The following is a 15,522-nucleotide window of genomic DNA, read 5'->3' as shown; positions in this document are numbered from 1 at the left end:
CCTGCAGTTTAACAACACTGTTCATAAAAGGAAAACTAGGTGCCTAACCTACCATTTTTTAATGTCATAGAATCATATAGCACAGAAGGAGGCCATTCGGCCCATTGTGTCTGTGCCGACTCTTAGAAAGAGCTCTGTGAAACAGTCCCACTCCCCTGCTCGTTCCCCATAGTCCTGTGTGTACCAGTAACATTGTATTTACTTAGAAAACCTCAGCCAGGACAGACTTCTTGAAATGAGCCAGACAAAATGTCTGAGGGCTCGATGGAAGGAAACAATAAAGTTGTAGACGTCAAATGGAGATTTCAGACAATTTTATTAGCAGATTGTTGAAAAGAAAGAAAATTAAATACAATACAGTAAACGTGGTTCTCACATTTAAACCAGGCTCAAATAACTAAGCTACCATAGAAAAATCTCGATTTCTTGCATTATGATGTAAAAACAGATTTTTTTTGTACAGATTTTGTACAACAAAATTCGTAATAACCATTTTTTTTTAGAAAACTTTAAATATATAGATAAAAATAGACAATTTTCGTATGTCCTTGTTGAAGATGAGTGTGTTCTGTTCCAAGGGCTTGCATAGAGCGCAAATGTGGTTATAATACAGGATACCTAAACATTAATATGTTCAAGATGAAAAGCATATAAACAATAACGTGAAAATGCATTGTACTGAGAGTCAATGAACGGAGTTTAATAAACAACAGAACTGGGGTAATTTTGTACTTAAAAAAGACAACCTACAACACAACCTTCCTATGACTTTTTGCTTGAAAACCCGCATTCATATTCTAGAATATTCTTTCTTTTGAAGCCGTCTATCAGCTCTGGTACTGGGCTGCTAGGGGCTTCCGTTACCTTTTTCACTTCTGTTTCCAAAACCAAAACTACTTGGCATCTCAACAGATCAACAAAAGATGACCGGCCATTAACCATCAAAGTGCCAGCCACACGAATAAGTGCGCTAACTGGAATGTGGGAATGTCCGATTTAGATTGGCAGAGTATGGTTTCATCTGTTGTCTTGACGGTTGCATGTTAACTGTTGAGATGCGAGACACGGCACTTGTACTAAGTGTATGGGGGAGTGGGGAATGTCCTGTTTGGTAATTGTCCCAGTGGTGATCTACATTAAAATAAAGACTCTATGCAAGGAGCAGAGGAACAACAAATGCTAGGTAAGAGTTTTTATATATTTTTTTCTTGTCTTAAAAAAAAAGATCACATGGACAATTAAGTTTGCTTTCCTTACCAGAATGCACATCAAGACAGCTGTTAACCCTTTCAAGACCATCGCGGCAACAAAGAAAAACAAGCAGCTCCCTTTTTACTCCCTTTTGCAAGTCTTGAGATGCTATGCCTGTAAAGTAGAGTAGGCGGAGGGCATGTGCCAATGGAAAAGTGGTATCCCTTCACCCGCCAGATAATGCCTTCGATTATCACACAGGTGCGACCTATTCTGCTATATGTGCATGTTACCTTTCTTCAGACATCTGTCATGCCATAATCACCACCTAGATACTAAACCTCATGCTGAGTTAATTGTTACTCTGTATATTCAAAAGATATCTTCCTGCCAAATTCCTGGATCCAGTTCATTCAGAACTGCTCTTAGATTGTTTCAAGTATCTAGACGTCTTCTTTCTATATAGAAAACAAGCTGGTAGATTCAGTCAGACTCATGGTGGTCACAACAACATTGATCATTTTTCTTTCCAGCACTGGTGTTTAATCCTATATTTCTGACCGGTGATTTGAAGTTTAATATAGCTTCTCTATTCCTGTATCCCTTGCTAAAAACTGCTTGAAGAATCCAACCAGATTTCACAAGCCCAATTGAATAGATGATCCTTTGGCAAGGGAAACTTTTGTCGAGCTGTGAATTTGAAAGAATTCTGAGGGCCTTTTAACACCTACCAACTTGTCCGATCTGGTGGTCAAAGTTCACCAATGACCATGAAAAATGACAAGGTACAATAAACTACAGTTTGACTTGTTCTGCACACTGTGGTCAACAGTGACAGATTGTTTTTTTTTGCAAGGACAGTCTTTTAAGGGTTACCATGGCAGTGAACAAAGGCAAAATTAACAGAAAAAGCTACACTACCAAATTAGCACTGTGTCGGAGTTTACTTCCAATTATTTGCACAAAGGTGAACACACAGTTAATCAAAGACAGTGATAATTACACATAACCATCCTTCCCTATTACACAGGGAGGATACAGACTTCAACTCACCACTCAGCTAGGTTTTTTTTGTTTCAACTGTTACATCAAGTGTTGCAAAGTTCCTATTTTTTTTTGAAGAGCAAACGCCTCAAGGTGACGCGAAAATAATAATAATAAAAAAAAAGAGAAACATTTCTGTGGCATTTTGATCCAACTCGCTGCAACTGCCACAAATCTTAATTAATATCATCAGTTCTGTATCAAAGAGCAGAGACAAGTTCTCCTCACGTGAGTGACAGGCGAGGGAGGACTTTCGACCCATCGTGCTGATTTTTGCAGAGGCACACGGCAGACGTCAAAGATCCCGTTCAGTAATACTGTGACTTGAGAACAAATATTTACATGCCTGCATGCTTTGTTAATGAGCTTTAAAACTAAAAATTGCAGTTTCTGGAACAAACAGAGTGACAAAACATATCAGCATCTAAATTTCAAAAGTACTGTGGGTTTTTTTCTAGTAATCTACTGCATACACATTACTTCCCTGTGTCATATTATATACACACGACCAGTAGCTTGGCTAAAAGAAGCAAACAGTATTCACAAATGTCTGTCTGTGTGGAACACACAAATATACTTTTTTGTGACTTTTAAAACAACTTACATTCACTTTAATTTTTTGTGTTGTTTTTTTAAGTTTTGTTTCCGAAAGGTGAGAAATCTCAATGCCAGGTTTATCTTCTGTGGGTAGATTTTGCCTGAATACCAATGCGGCATTCTCTCTCTCTCTCTCGCTCATTTTTTTCCTGTTGAAACACTCATCTTCTGTTCATTGCAAGAGTATCCTATTCACATTGCTGTGGCATTGCTTGATTTGTAATAAAATTCTATTGAATTCAGGAAAGTACCATCTAGAAACTTTCTTGCTGGTTTGAACACAGCAACAATAACAACAAAAAGAGAAGTGGAGGAGGGGGATAAAGAACAGGTTAAAAAAAACAGTTGTTCACTTCTTTTTCACTACTGGTGAGTTTTTTTTGCGTGATGTGCTTAACACTGTACTTGTCAGCACTGGTCATGGTTTACTCTAAAAAAGCACAAAGCTCGCATTTGAGCCACCTATTCATGTGTGTCTGCCAGCAGTGACCTCCTGAAGGTAGTCACTATTTGAGTTTGGTTATTTCATATTCAGCAGCAGTGTCTGCTTCGGAGAGTTCTGCCGTATAGATCAGTTGCTAGAGAGGACTGTCGTCGTAATACATCAAACATTTCATGGATGACAAGGTAACATAGTTATGCAGACTGGGTAAAGCTGCCTCGAAAGCGCAGTTAACCCGCTTGTTCATAGAGGACTTTGTTTCGTCTTTTTACATTTTTTTTCGTGTTCCTAATTGTCTTTTTGTGCCATGTGGCGTGTTTCTGCGCAGTTGTCTCAATACATGACTGTTGACTTCAGATACATCCTTCCATCTGAAAGAAAAAAGAAAATAACACAGATTGGTGACCCAAATGTAATCAATAAGGTATGGACCTGGTTTTAGGGCTTAGAAAGTGTTACACCACATAGGCCAGCAAAAATGAGAATGGTGGAGAATTTCCATATATGACCTTTACTCTATTGAGTATTTTCACTAACCAAGACATGCAGGGTGGCCTAATTTACACCAATTTGGGACAAATCCTTTAGCGTTCATTTATACAGTTGCACAATGGTGATAGTTGGGTGGGAGAAGGCTTGTGTGGAGCACAAACAGTTGGGCTGAATTACCTGTTTCCGCACTGTAAATTCTATGTATTTCTATGTAGTGGGGGAGCTACAACGGTGTCAACAACACTAGGTTAGAGAGGGTTAAATTCAGTCAGGGTTCCTACTCCTGATCACTGTTCAATAAATGGAGCTGGAAAGTGCATGTGTGTGGCCATGAGGTGAAGGCATGATTGAGCTCAGCTGTGATGTCACGGTCATAATGACATGGTCAAATATTCTGCCAATGCTCACGTAACATGAAAAAGAGACTATTGCAGCGAGGTACTAGAAGGTCGCTGGTACCTATCGATCTCCACCCCAACCTGAGTCAATTTCTTGAGAAAATTGGGGACTATGGGGAGAGGGGGGTAAAGAGACAAAAAAGAACAACAGTCTAGCTTGTCGCTAGATGGCACAGATCAAGGTAGGAAAAGGCCATGATAGAAGGAAACCCCAGATTCCATGGATAGAGACGTGAGCTTCTGTTCTGGTCTGACTCTGGAGCATGAGATGAACACTGCAGGTTTAGCTGAAGGTGAATCTATACCAGGTGCATGGGAGAATGTAGAGCACAGGATGAACAGACAGTTGGCACCACGCAACTAAAAAATGGAAGAATTTGCTCTCCACCAATGGGCATGGTTTATTAATGCAGTAAAGATGCTTAAAGCCGCATTGTATTCGGAAAAAAATGAGTGGTAACTGCTGTGCTATACAGGGGTGTAACATCCCATAATACACAGGGCAGATTTTGCATCACAGGTGAAGGCATTCCTTCAAACTATGCTATTACAGAAATATGGCTTAAAGAGGGGCAGGAATGGCAGCTCAATGCTGCAGGTTACAGGATTTTCAGACGAGATAGAGAAGGGGATAAAAAAGGAGGGGGGTGGCAATTTTGGTTAAATAAACAATTACAGCTGTGAGGAGGGATGATATGTTAGAAGGATCATCAAATGAGGCCATATGGGCTGAGCTAAGGAACAAAAAAGGGCAATCACACTACTGGGCGTGTACTATAGACCCCCAAACAGTCAGAAGGAAATAGAAGAGCAAATATGTAGGCAAATTTCTGAGAAGTGCAAAAACAGTAGGGCAGTAAGAGTAGGGGAATTCAACTACCCCAATATTAACTGGGACACAAACAATGCGAAGTGTATAGAGGGCGCAAAATTCTTAAATTGCATTCAGAAGTACTTCTTTAGCCAATAGATAGCAAGCCCAACATGAGAGGGGGCAGTTCTGGATTTAGTTTTAGGAAATGAGGCTGGGCAGGTGGAAGGAGTATCAATAGGAGAGCATTTTGGTGGTAGTGATTATAATTCAGTTAGTATTAGCATAGTTATGGAAAAGGACAAAGATAGAACAGGAGTTAAAGTTCTCAATTGGGGAAAGACCAATTTTACTAAGTTAAGAAGTGATTTAGCAAAAGTGGACTGGAAACAGCTACTTGAAGGTAAATCAATGTCAAAGCAGTGGGAGGCATTCAAGGGGAAAATTCAAGAGGTGCAGAGTAAACATGTTCCCACAAAGATAAAGGGTGGGGCTGCCAAATCAAGAGCCCCCTGGATGTCAAGGAGCATACAGGGTAAGATAAGGCAGAAAAGGAAAGCTGATGTCAGACACCGAGAACTCAATACTACAGAAAGCCTAGAGGAGTATAAAAGGTGCAGGGGTGAAATTAAAATTCCATTCTTCATGGAAGAAGACACAAAAAACCTCCCAGAAATACTAGCGAACCAAGGGTGTGGCGAGTATGAGGAACTGAAAGAAATTAGTATTAGTAAAAAAATAATACTAGAGAAATTAATGGGACTGAAAGTCAATAAATCCCAAGGACCTAATGATCTACATCCCAGGGTTTTGAAAGACCTGGCTATAGAGATAGTGGATGCATTGGTTGTCATCTTCCAAAATTCTATAGATTCTGGAATGGTTCCTGCAGATTGGAGCGTTGCAAATGTAACCCCACTATTTACGAAAGGAAGGAGAGAGAAAACAGGGAACTACAGGCCTGTTAGCCTGACATCAGTAGTAGGGAAAATGCTAGAATCTATTATAAAGGATGTGAAAATAGGACACTTAGAAAATAATAATGGGATTTGGAAGAGTCAACGTGGATTTATGAAAGGGAAATCATGTTTGACAAACCTATTGGAGTTCTTTGAGGATGGAACTAGTAGAATAGATAAAGGGGAACCAGTGGATGTGGTGTATTTGGATTTTCAGAAGGCTTTCGATAAGGTCCCACACAGGAGGTTGATGAACAAAGTTAGAGCACATAGGATTGGGGGTATATACTGACATGGATAGAGAATTGCTTAACAGGCAGAAAACAGAGAATAAGGGGGTAATTTTAAACCCCAAGAACAGGTGGGTTGGGGACGGGTGGGAGTTGAAAATAGTTGTTTTTTGGGTCACGACCGCTACCCGGCTTTATTTCTGGGTTTAACGTTGGCGCGTAAAAGTACAGGCTTCCCACTAGGAACGCAAAGTCCGAAAATTTTGCGGTTGCAACCCAAAAAAACAACTATTATCAACTCCCACACTACCCCAACCCACCCGTTCTTGGGGTTTAAAATCACCCCCTAGGAATTGACTAGACTGTGACTAGTGGGGTATCGCAAGGATCGGTGCTTGGGCCCCAGCTATTCACAATCTACATCAATGATTTGGATGAGGGAACCAAATGTAATATTTCCAAGTTTGCTGATGACACAAAACTGGGTGGGAATGTGAGTTGTGAGGAGGATGCAAAGAGGCTTCAAGTGGGTATGCAGGCTAAGTGAGTGGGCAAGAACATGGCACATGGAATATAATGTGGAAAAATGTGAAGTTATCCACTTTGGTAGGAAAAGCAGAAATGCAGAGTATTTTTTAAAATGGTGAGAGATTGGGAAATGTTGATGTTCAAAGGGACCTGGGTGTCCTTGTACATGAGTCACTGAAAGCTAACATGCAGGTGCAGCAAGCAATTAGGATGGCAAATAGTATGTTGGCCTTTATTACACGAGGATTTGAGTACAGGAGTAAAGCTGTCTTACTGCAATTATATAGGGCCTTGGTGAGACTGCTCCTGGAGTATTGTGTACAATTTTGGTCTCCTTACCTAAGAAAGGATATACTTGCCGTAGAGGATGTAGTCTACATGGAATTTAGCAAGGCTTTTGACAAGGTCCCACATGGCAGAATGGTCAAAAAAGTGAAAGCCGATGGGATCCAAGGGAGAGTGGCAAATTGGATCCAAAATTGGCTCAGTGGCTGGAAGCAAAGGGTAATGGTCAACGGGTGTTTTTATGACTGGAAGGCTGTTTCCAGTGGGGTTCCACAGGGCTCAGTACTAGGTCCCTTGCTTTTTGTGATATATATTAATGATTTGGACTTCAATATAGGGGGCATGATTAAGAAGTTTGCAGATGATATAAAAATTGGCCATGTGGTTGATAGTGAGGAAGAAACCTGTAGACTGCAGGAAGATATCAATGGACTGGTCAGGTGGGCAGAATAGTGACAAATGGAATTCAATCCGGAGAGGTAATGCATTTGGGGAGGGCAAACAAGGCAAGGAAGTACACAATAAATGGGAGGATACTGAAAAGTGTAAAGGAAGTGAAGGACCTGGAGTGCATGTCCACAGATCCCTGAAGGTAGCAGGACAGGTAGATAAGGTGGTTAAGAAGGCATATGGAATACTTTCCTTTATTAGCCGAGGCATAGAATATAAGAGCAGGGAGGTTATGCTGGATCTGTATAAAACACTGGTTAGGCCACAGCTTAAGTACTGTGTACAGTTCTGGTCATCACATTACAGGAAGGAGAGAGGGTACAGAGGAGATTTACGAGGATATTGCCTGGACTGGAGAATTTTAGCTATGAGGAAAGATTGGATAGGCTGGGGTTGTTTTCTTTGGAACAGAGGAGGCTGAGGGGTGATTTAATTGAGGTGTACAAAATTATGAGGGACCTAGATAGAGTGGATAGGAAGGACCTATTTCCAGAGAGGTCAATAACCAGGGGACATAGATTTAAAGTGATTGGTAGAAGGATTAGAGGGGAGCTGAGGAAATTTATTTTCACCCAGAGGGTGGTGGGGGTCTGGAACTCACTGCTTGAAGGGTTGGTAGAGGCAGAAACCCTCAACTCATTTAAAAACTACCTGGATGTGCACCTGAAGTTCGATGACTTACAAGGCTACGGACCAAGTGCTGGAAAGTGGGATTAGGCTGGGTTGCTCATTTTCAGCCGGCGCGGACATGATGGGCCGAATGGCCTCCTTCTGTGCCATAAATTTTCTATGATTCTATGATTCTAAACTCTGAACAGTTCGAACAGAAGTGATGGCTTAGAGTGCAAAAGCAAGTAAGTTATGCTAAACCTTTATAAATCACTGGTTAGGTTTCAGCTGGAGTATTGTGTCCAATTCTGGACACCACACTTTAAGAAGGATGTCAAGGCCTTAGAGAGGGTGCAGAGGAGAGTTACTAGCATGGTATCGGGGATGAGGGACTTCAGTTGCATGGAAAGACTAGAGAAGTTGGGGTTGTTCTCCTTAGAGCAGAGAAGGTTAAGGGGAGATTTAATAGAGGTGTTCAAAATCATGAAGGGTTTTGATAGAGTAAATAAGGAGAAACTGTTTCCACTGGCAGGAGGGTCGGTAACCAGAGGACCCAGATTAAAGTAATTGGCAAAAGAGCCAGAGGGGAGATGAGGAGAAATTTTTTTACACAGCGAGTTATTATGATGTGGAAAGCACTGCCTGAAAGGGTGGTGGAAGCAGATTCAGTAGTGACTTTCAAAAGGGAATTGGATAAATACTTGAAGGGGAGAAAATTGCAGGGCTATGGGGAAAAAGCAGGGGAGTGGGACTAATTGAACAGCTCTCTAAGGGCTGGCACAGGCACAATGGGCTGAATGGTCTCCTTCTGTGTTGTCAGATTCTATGATCTCTCATTGAAGAACACTATAAACTCACAACGGTTGTTTTTTTTTAAACTAAACTCCACACTTGGAAGCAGAAGCTGATTGTAAAAAACGTGCCATTGATCACAGCTTCTGCAGCTTTTGATTCTATTGACTACTTTAAAGCTGAGGAATTAAAACTCCTTCCAACTGGGTTTGTCTGGTAGGATTTCACATAAAGTAGCATAATTCTTCACAGCTCAGCCTTACAAATCTTTCTGTGATAAACATGTACCATGTCCCCGGATTGCAAATCTACCTTTGATAACATTACAGAGAACAGGTTAGAGTATCAAAATAGCACAGTGCTTTTTCTTTTCCTTCCTTAAACATGTAGGATTCATAGAAGATTGTAAACATTCTTCCCTATAAATGTACCGAGAGACAGAAATACTTCAGGTGCTTGGACGTACAAGGTCATGAACTTACAGGTAACGGACTACCTAGATTTCTTGTACAGCTGGTTAAAGGGATAAACCAAATTCCACACCTAAATGGCAACAATTTGATCATTTTGCTGAACACCCAAAACTTTGCCCAAATTTAGTCATTTCAAGTTAGCCTGTTCCTTTAAAAACACCCTGCATGTACGTAGAATCTTACAGCACAGAAGGAGGCTATTTGGCCCACCGTGCCTGTGCTGGCTCTTTGCAAGAGCTATCGACTTAGTCCCAATCCCCTGCTCGTTCCCCATAGCCCTGCACTTTTTTTTCTTTTTAAGTGTAAGTGCAAAGGGGATCTGGTGACAGTTAAATCACTATAGTGGTTTATGGCACATCAGAACACCTCGATTGTTTTTTCAGCTTTGTTGGATACTCCCATCAATCAGTTATTCTCAATGAGTGTTACTGTTTCAAGTTAGGTACAGAATAAACTGCTTTATCTGCACGACACCAGTATTTGAATATTTAGGAGACTACTACAGAAATGCATTTGCTGATAGATTTGTAATACACTGTTCCAGAATAGTGAGGTTTAATCTGCTGTCACTGGGTCCTGTATAAAAGCTAATATATCCTCTATCAGCATGTTTGCATAATGCTCTCCTAACAGATGGATGAATGTTCCATGCCTTTAAGATGTCAAGTATAAAATATATCCCACCTGCCGTGGCTTGAACAGATAAGGTCCCTGTATAGCTTTTTACATTATAATTTCAGTCATATCAGGGTTTACAGCCATTCAGCTTAAAATGAGAGCTGTACTCACTGAAAAAAGTGGTTAATAAGCTGCATTTCCAGTTTTTTTAACCAACGGTAGCTATTTTCTCGCTACAACAACAAATTGCATTTATATAGCGCCTTTAACATCGTAAAACATCCCAAGGCACTTCACAGGAGCGTTATCAAACAATATTTGACACCGAGCCACACAAGGAGATATTAGGACAGGCTTGGTCAAAGAGGTAGGCCTTAAATAGCATCTTAAAGGAGGAGAGAAAGATAGAGAGGCGGAGAGGTTCAGGGAGGGAATTCCAGAGTTTAGGGCCCGGGCAGCTGAAAGCACGGGCGTGAATGGTGGAGGGAAGAAAATCAGGGATGCACAAGAGGCCTGAATTAACTAGCGTCTTTCTTTATTTTCCCTAACACCTGAAATAGAAGAGCTGCTTTGTCCATTTGAAAGATCGGGCCTACGTGCAGTTCTGAATGCATATAACCTCACTTGTCCTACAGCCATTAGCTGCCTCTATTTGGACTGGCCTGCCTCCTTTTGATGTATCTCAAGGCTGGGATTTATTTTTAAACAATACTGTGCCTGGAAAAAAAAGTATAATTAATTTCACAGTCATGTCCTAACCTGGTGCGCTAATCATTTTTTAAAAAGTAACACAAAAGAGGCTGATGACAAACAAGTGGTAATGTTCCATCAGGAGCTGATAACGCAGCCGGGAGAAGTCAAAATAAAAAGCAAACAAACATCGGGGAACACTTGGCAATGACTTGGTACAAATTCCTAATCCCTTTTATTTAGTTTACTTAAAACAGGAAGCAGCTAATTAGAGATGAGCAGGATTGTAAAAACAAATGTTTTGATTTTTTTTTTGTTTGGCTTTGCTTTTAAGTCATTAGGAATTTTAGATAGAGACAGAGACGGGAAGGATGTACAAAGGAGTGCTATGGAGCCAAGGCAGGAAGTACAGAGAATGGGAATTTAACTTTTAAGCATGGGAAAATATTTAAGAAGAGCTATGTCACAAAAGGGAACTGCCTGAACAACTTAAATGTCACCCTCAAGAACAACTGATATTAAAAATAAGTTGCAAACATATAAATAGACACTAAACGGGCAAGTCACAGAACAGCTGGCCCTAGATTTAATGAATCTTTTCTATTACCTTACGAACTTGGCTACAGTTGTTGTGCCTTGTGTCAACAGAACTTGAGCAATTTCAGGAAAAGGCAACAGCAGGACTAATTAAAGCAGTTTGCCATAAACCTCCAAGGCATTGCATTCTTGTGATTTCTATTCAAGCACCAGTACAGAAATGCTGTGCAAAATTCATTAAAGGGTGAGATAATTTTTTAAAAAATAAAATGGTGTGTGACCCAGCGAATGTCAGTGTGCATTTGAGCAATAACGTGGTGCTATTTAAATGACTCTTGTGTTGATTATCGGGACCATTGTTTTACAGTGACTGAATAAATCAGATTGCATTTTTATTACACAAGGTTGTCAGACTGCTCGGTGTTGTGAGGATTGTGTTTCACGATTTGTATGTACTCTTAACATGGCCAGGTAGCACACTCGAAATTGGGTATCAGGGAATCCGGTTGTTAATTGATAGTTCACTTAGTACCATGCAAGTTTGAGAACTGAATACTGTTTTCCTGATTGGAGTAAATCCCAAAGATGTCTCTCTGTTATCTGGGAAAGTACCTGGAAAGAATAGCACTCAAACATAAAGCCTACTCACAATTTAGAGCAAGGTTTTCTTCTTATATTGCAGACAGACTGATGGGGATGAGAATGAATAATCATGGATCTGGAATTTGCCTAAATGATAGGAATGATCCAAAACCCAAAAAAAATGATTTTGGAATTGTGACAAGTTTTATATTAACACAAAACTGAAGGGGACAATAAGGATTCATATTGAGCTCTGCTTTGATGAGTGGCCAGTTACACATCTCTACTGAGTGGTTTCATCATTGGACTATTCGGGTTCAGTAGTAATAGTGTTTCTTCTTGCAAGTTTGGGATCTACTGTTTTCTAAAAAGGGACATGGGGGTAAATTTCCGCAGACTCTGCTCTCAGCGTGCAGCCTTGTTTGATGAGAGTGCAGATCAGAGAGCAGAGTGCAATCCACATTGATTCCTCAATCTGCCCTCTCATTGAGCGAGACTCTACACTGGAAACAGAGTCTCCAAAATTTTGCCCAAATAAAGTCACCATTTTGCTTCCATCAGCTGTGTTGATCAGAATAATTATCTTTCACAAATTCCAGGTAGCTTCAGAATGCTAGTATAACAATCTGTAGTGGGGCACTCTGGACAACAGCTGTACAGATCGTGTTTAAGTACCTACAATACCAGTGCTAGTGCAGGTCTGGTATAAGAACTAGTCAATCACTCCTTTAGTTAGCTGTTAGTATATAGTTTTATAACTGAGGCCACATAATGCCTCCACAATGCATAGCAGTGAGGTTATCCCACAGTGAGACTATTCACACCACATTCTGTTTACTAAATGTTCAAATTCTTTCGGTCTGATTATAAAGTGCAAGATCGGTGTGTGTCAAAGTTATGTTCTGTTCAAGTAAAATGGCAAATGTAAAGTACATGTATGGTTTAATTAATTTGATCCACATTTTCTGAAAGATGAATTAGCCTCACAGAATGCTGTAACTCTTATAATTGAGTAATTAGTGATTAATGGAAATAGGTCCTCATTTATGCAACAAAAAAAATGAGGCTGTCATTTTAGAAACAATGTGAGCTGTTCAATGGAGTCTTTGCACAATAGATACTTTTATAAACCAAAGGTAGCTTTCATGGCACACTTGTCTTAATATTTCAAAACACCTGCAGGCCAGAACGTGTGATACTTTGGCTCAGCATTGTTTCTGTGCTACTGTACTGTAGCCCTTTATCTCATTGTCCTGCTATATATGATATAGTATTGCATGATCTTCTGTTACATAAGTGACTTTTGTATTCAGGGAAAAAAAGGCTGAAAACTCCCCAAGCGGAACAGTGACTAAGACTGGCACATCAAGCTCCCACGGCACCCAGCAATAGCTGGCACTTGAATCTGTCAGCCATATGTGGATTGAGTTTTGTCAGTTCACAAAGCAAGGTTTGGGATAGAGCTTCAACACATGAAAAAGCAATTGGCAAACATTCTTTTTGTTGCTTTGGAAGTGCACAATGTGATGATGTAATTGTACTAATCTTTGTGTCATTTTCCCATGACAAGATCATGACAAAAATTATACAAGGTCGTCCCAGATCGGGCAGAGATGGCATTTCTGTGTGTCATTTATTCCCACCACTACTTTGAATCATAGACAAGTTACAATGAATTGTTCAGCCCTCGGAAGATAAGTTTTGCCACAGTCCCGAAAATACTGGGTGAATCCAAATTCAACCGGTTCTCTGATCTGCACTCTCTTCAAGCGCACTTCCCAACGGGAGCAAAGGATCAGTGAATTTAACCTGATGTGCATGCCTCACCATGGGCCTTTCTTTTTGTTACTTGACCATGGGATGTTATTGGCGTCGCAAGCAATAACGGTGCTTATTAGCCAAGAGGCATGCTGAGATGTGACCTTGACCTCGAGTAGGAAGGCAGGCATAATGTAGAAAAAGAAAAAAAAATCCAGTGATTATTGGGTGAATTTACCAATTCCATGCTCCTAATGGGGAACTGCATGTCAGTGATAGGGTTTCAATGCTCTCTTTTCACATCTGAGAGTCGGGTTTCAATTGAGCAGCGACTGATGGGATCAAACCTTTCACTCTTTGCTGGCTCTAAAATAACTTTAGGTATCCTCAACCCAATTCCAAATAAACGTGGCCCCTTGGTACACAACTGTCCACAATTCAGCACAAGTTGGCGCCAAATGACTAACAGACATCCCTTCCATTCAGCGTTGCAAAGATGCAAAATCGTGGCCAACGCATTGGAGGATGGGAAATGGTGTACAGAAACATGGTGGAACACATTCCCAAGCAACATTACACCCCTGGCCACCTCAGATCTGCTGAAAAATTGGCAGGGGTAACAGAAAGTCCAGGCCCGGGTGTCCAAAATGGAAACTTATTCCATCTCCCAGTACATACGCTGAGGTTCAGTCTGCCTGTTCCTGTGCTTCAGGTGGATCCTGAAGATCCCATGGTATTTTTCAAAGCAGGGAGTACTCCTAGTAACATTTCTCCCTCAAGCACCACCAAAACCAAATGAGCTCATTATTCCCCTCATTTTTGTTTGAGGGAACTCGGTGTGCAAATTGGCATTTAATAATAAAAGTAATTTATTGTATATAAAGTTCCTTTGGGATGTTTATGAGAGACATGATAAGGTGCTACATAAATGCAAATCTTTCTTACTTATATCCCTTTGAATTTGATTAAAATAAATAAAAGTCAGATTTGTAAAAATCCAAATTGATCTGAATTAGCCTGGATTGGATCAATTCAGATTGCAACTGATTCCTAGTCTTAAGTTTCAATTAGTAAACTCTCTCAACTGAGTGTTTGAGCTTTGCTGTTTGCCCCTGTAACAGCTTAATGCTCCTCAATGGCTCAATGGATAAACACATGGCATTGATGAATCTCTGATCTGTGCTGTGTTAACTGATCTCAGCAAGGTGACAGAGCAAAGAAAGACTTGCATTTATATAGCGCCTTTCACGATCTCAGGACATCCCAAAGCTCTTTACAGCCAATTAAGTACTTCTGAAGTGTAGTCACTTATCGTGTAGGAAATGTGGCAACCAATTGTGCACAGCAAGATCCCACAAACAGCAATGAGGTAGTGACCAGATCATTTATTTTGTTGGTTGAGGGATAAATATTGGCCAAGACACTGGGGAGATCTACCGTGCCCATCTTCAAAATAGTGCCATGGAATCTTTTACATCCATCTGAGAGGGCAGATAGGACCTCGGTGTAACATCTCATCTGAAAGACGGCACCTCTGACAGTGTAGTTTTGTACTCAAGTCTCTGGAGTAGAACTTGAACCTATAACCTTCTGACTCAGAGGCAAGAGTGCAACCACTGAGCCACGGCTGAGGACACACTACTATTGGCTTTAGTGTGCCGAAGCAAAGGAGACGGAATTGTCAGCCAGGGTTGCCAATTCCTGATAACTATCCAGTGACCCTTGATGTATGTGAGGATATCAGGCTTAGCTGTGATTATCCCATGATAGAATGGCCTGCAGGCACCTACTATTTGGGTTCAGACATAACGAATGGCACCTTGGGTGAAATACCAGAGGGCTGTAGTGTCAGTTAACCCTGTTCACAGAATTGTAGAAGTTTACAGCACAGAAAGAGGTTATCTGACCTATCTTGTCTGTGTCAGGCTTTTGCTAGAGCAATCCAAAATTAATCCCTCTCTTCCAATATTCCTGTATCTTCCTCTGCTTAGATGTTTATTCATTGTTCTCTTAAAAAAATGAATTGGTCACTCCCT

General features: G+C 40.7%; 1 protein-coding gene across 5 annotated transcripts in view; it reads right to left on the bottom strand.

The window, feature by feature from the left end:
• Positions 1-297: 297 nt before the first annotated feature.
• LOC137323113 (dachshund homolog 1-like) overlaps positions 298-15,522 on the bottom strand; it is a 427,393-nt gene continuing 412,168 nt past the window's right edge. For all 5 annotated transcript variants that reach the window (XM_067986551.1, XM_067986553.1, XM_067986549.1 and 2 more), the window contains one exon: positions 298-3,645. Coding sequence is in view for 1 of the 5 variants with exons in the window: in XM_067986550.1 (XP_067842651.1) it covers positions 3,608-3,645 (38 nt within the window). In the remaining 4 variants the exon portion in view is untranslated. The remainder of the gene's footprint in view (positions 3,646-15,522) is intronic.

This window comes from Heptranchias perlo, chromosome 6 (assembly GCF_035084215.1).
Source record: "Heptranchias perlo isolate sHepPer1 chromosome 6, sHepPer1.hap1, whole genome shotgun sequence".
NCBI lineage: Eukaryota > Metazoa > Chordata > Chondrichthyes > Hexanchiformes > Hexanchidae > Heptranchias > Heptranchias perlo.
This window is presented reverse-complemented; position numbering and strand designations above follow the sequence as displayed.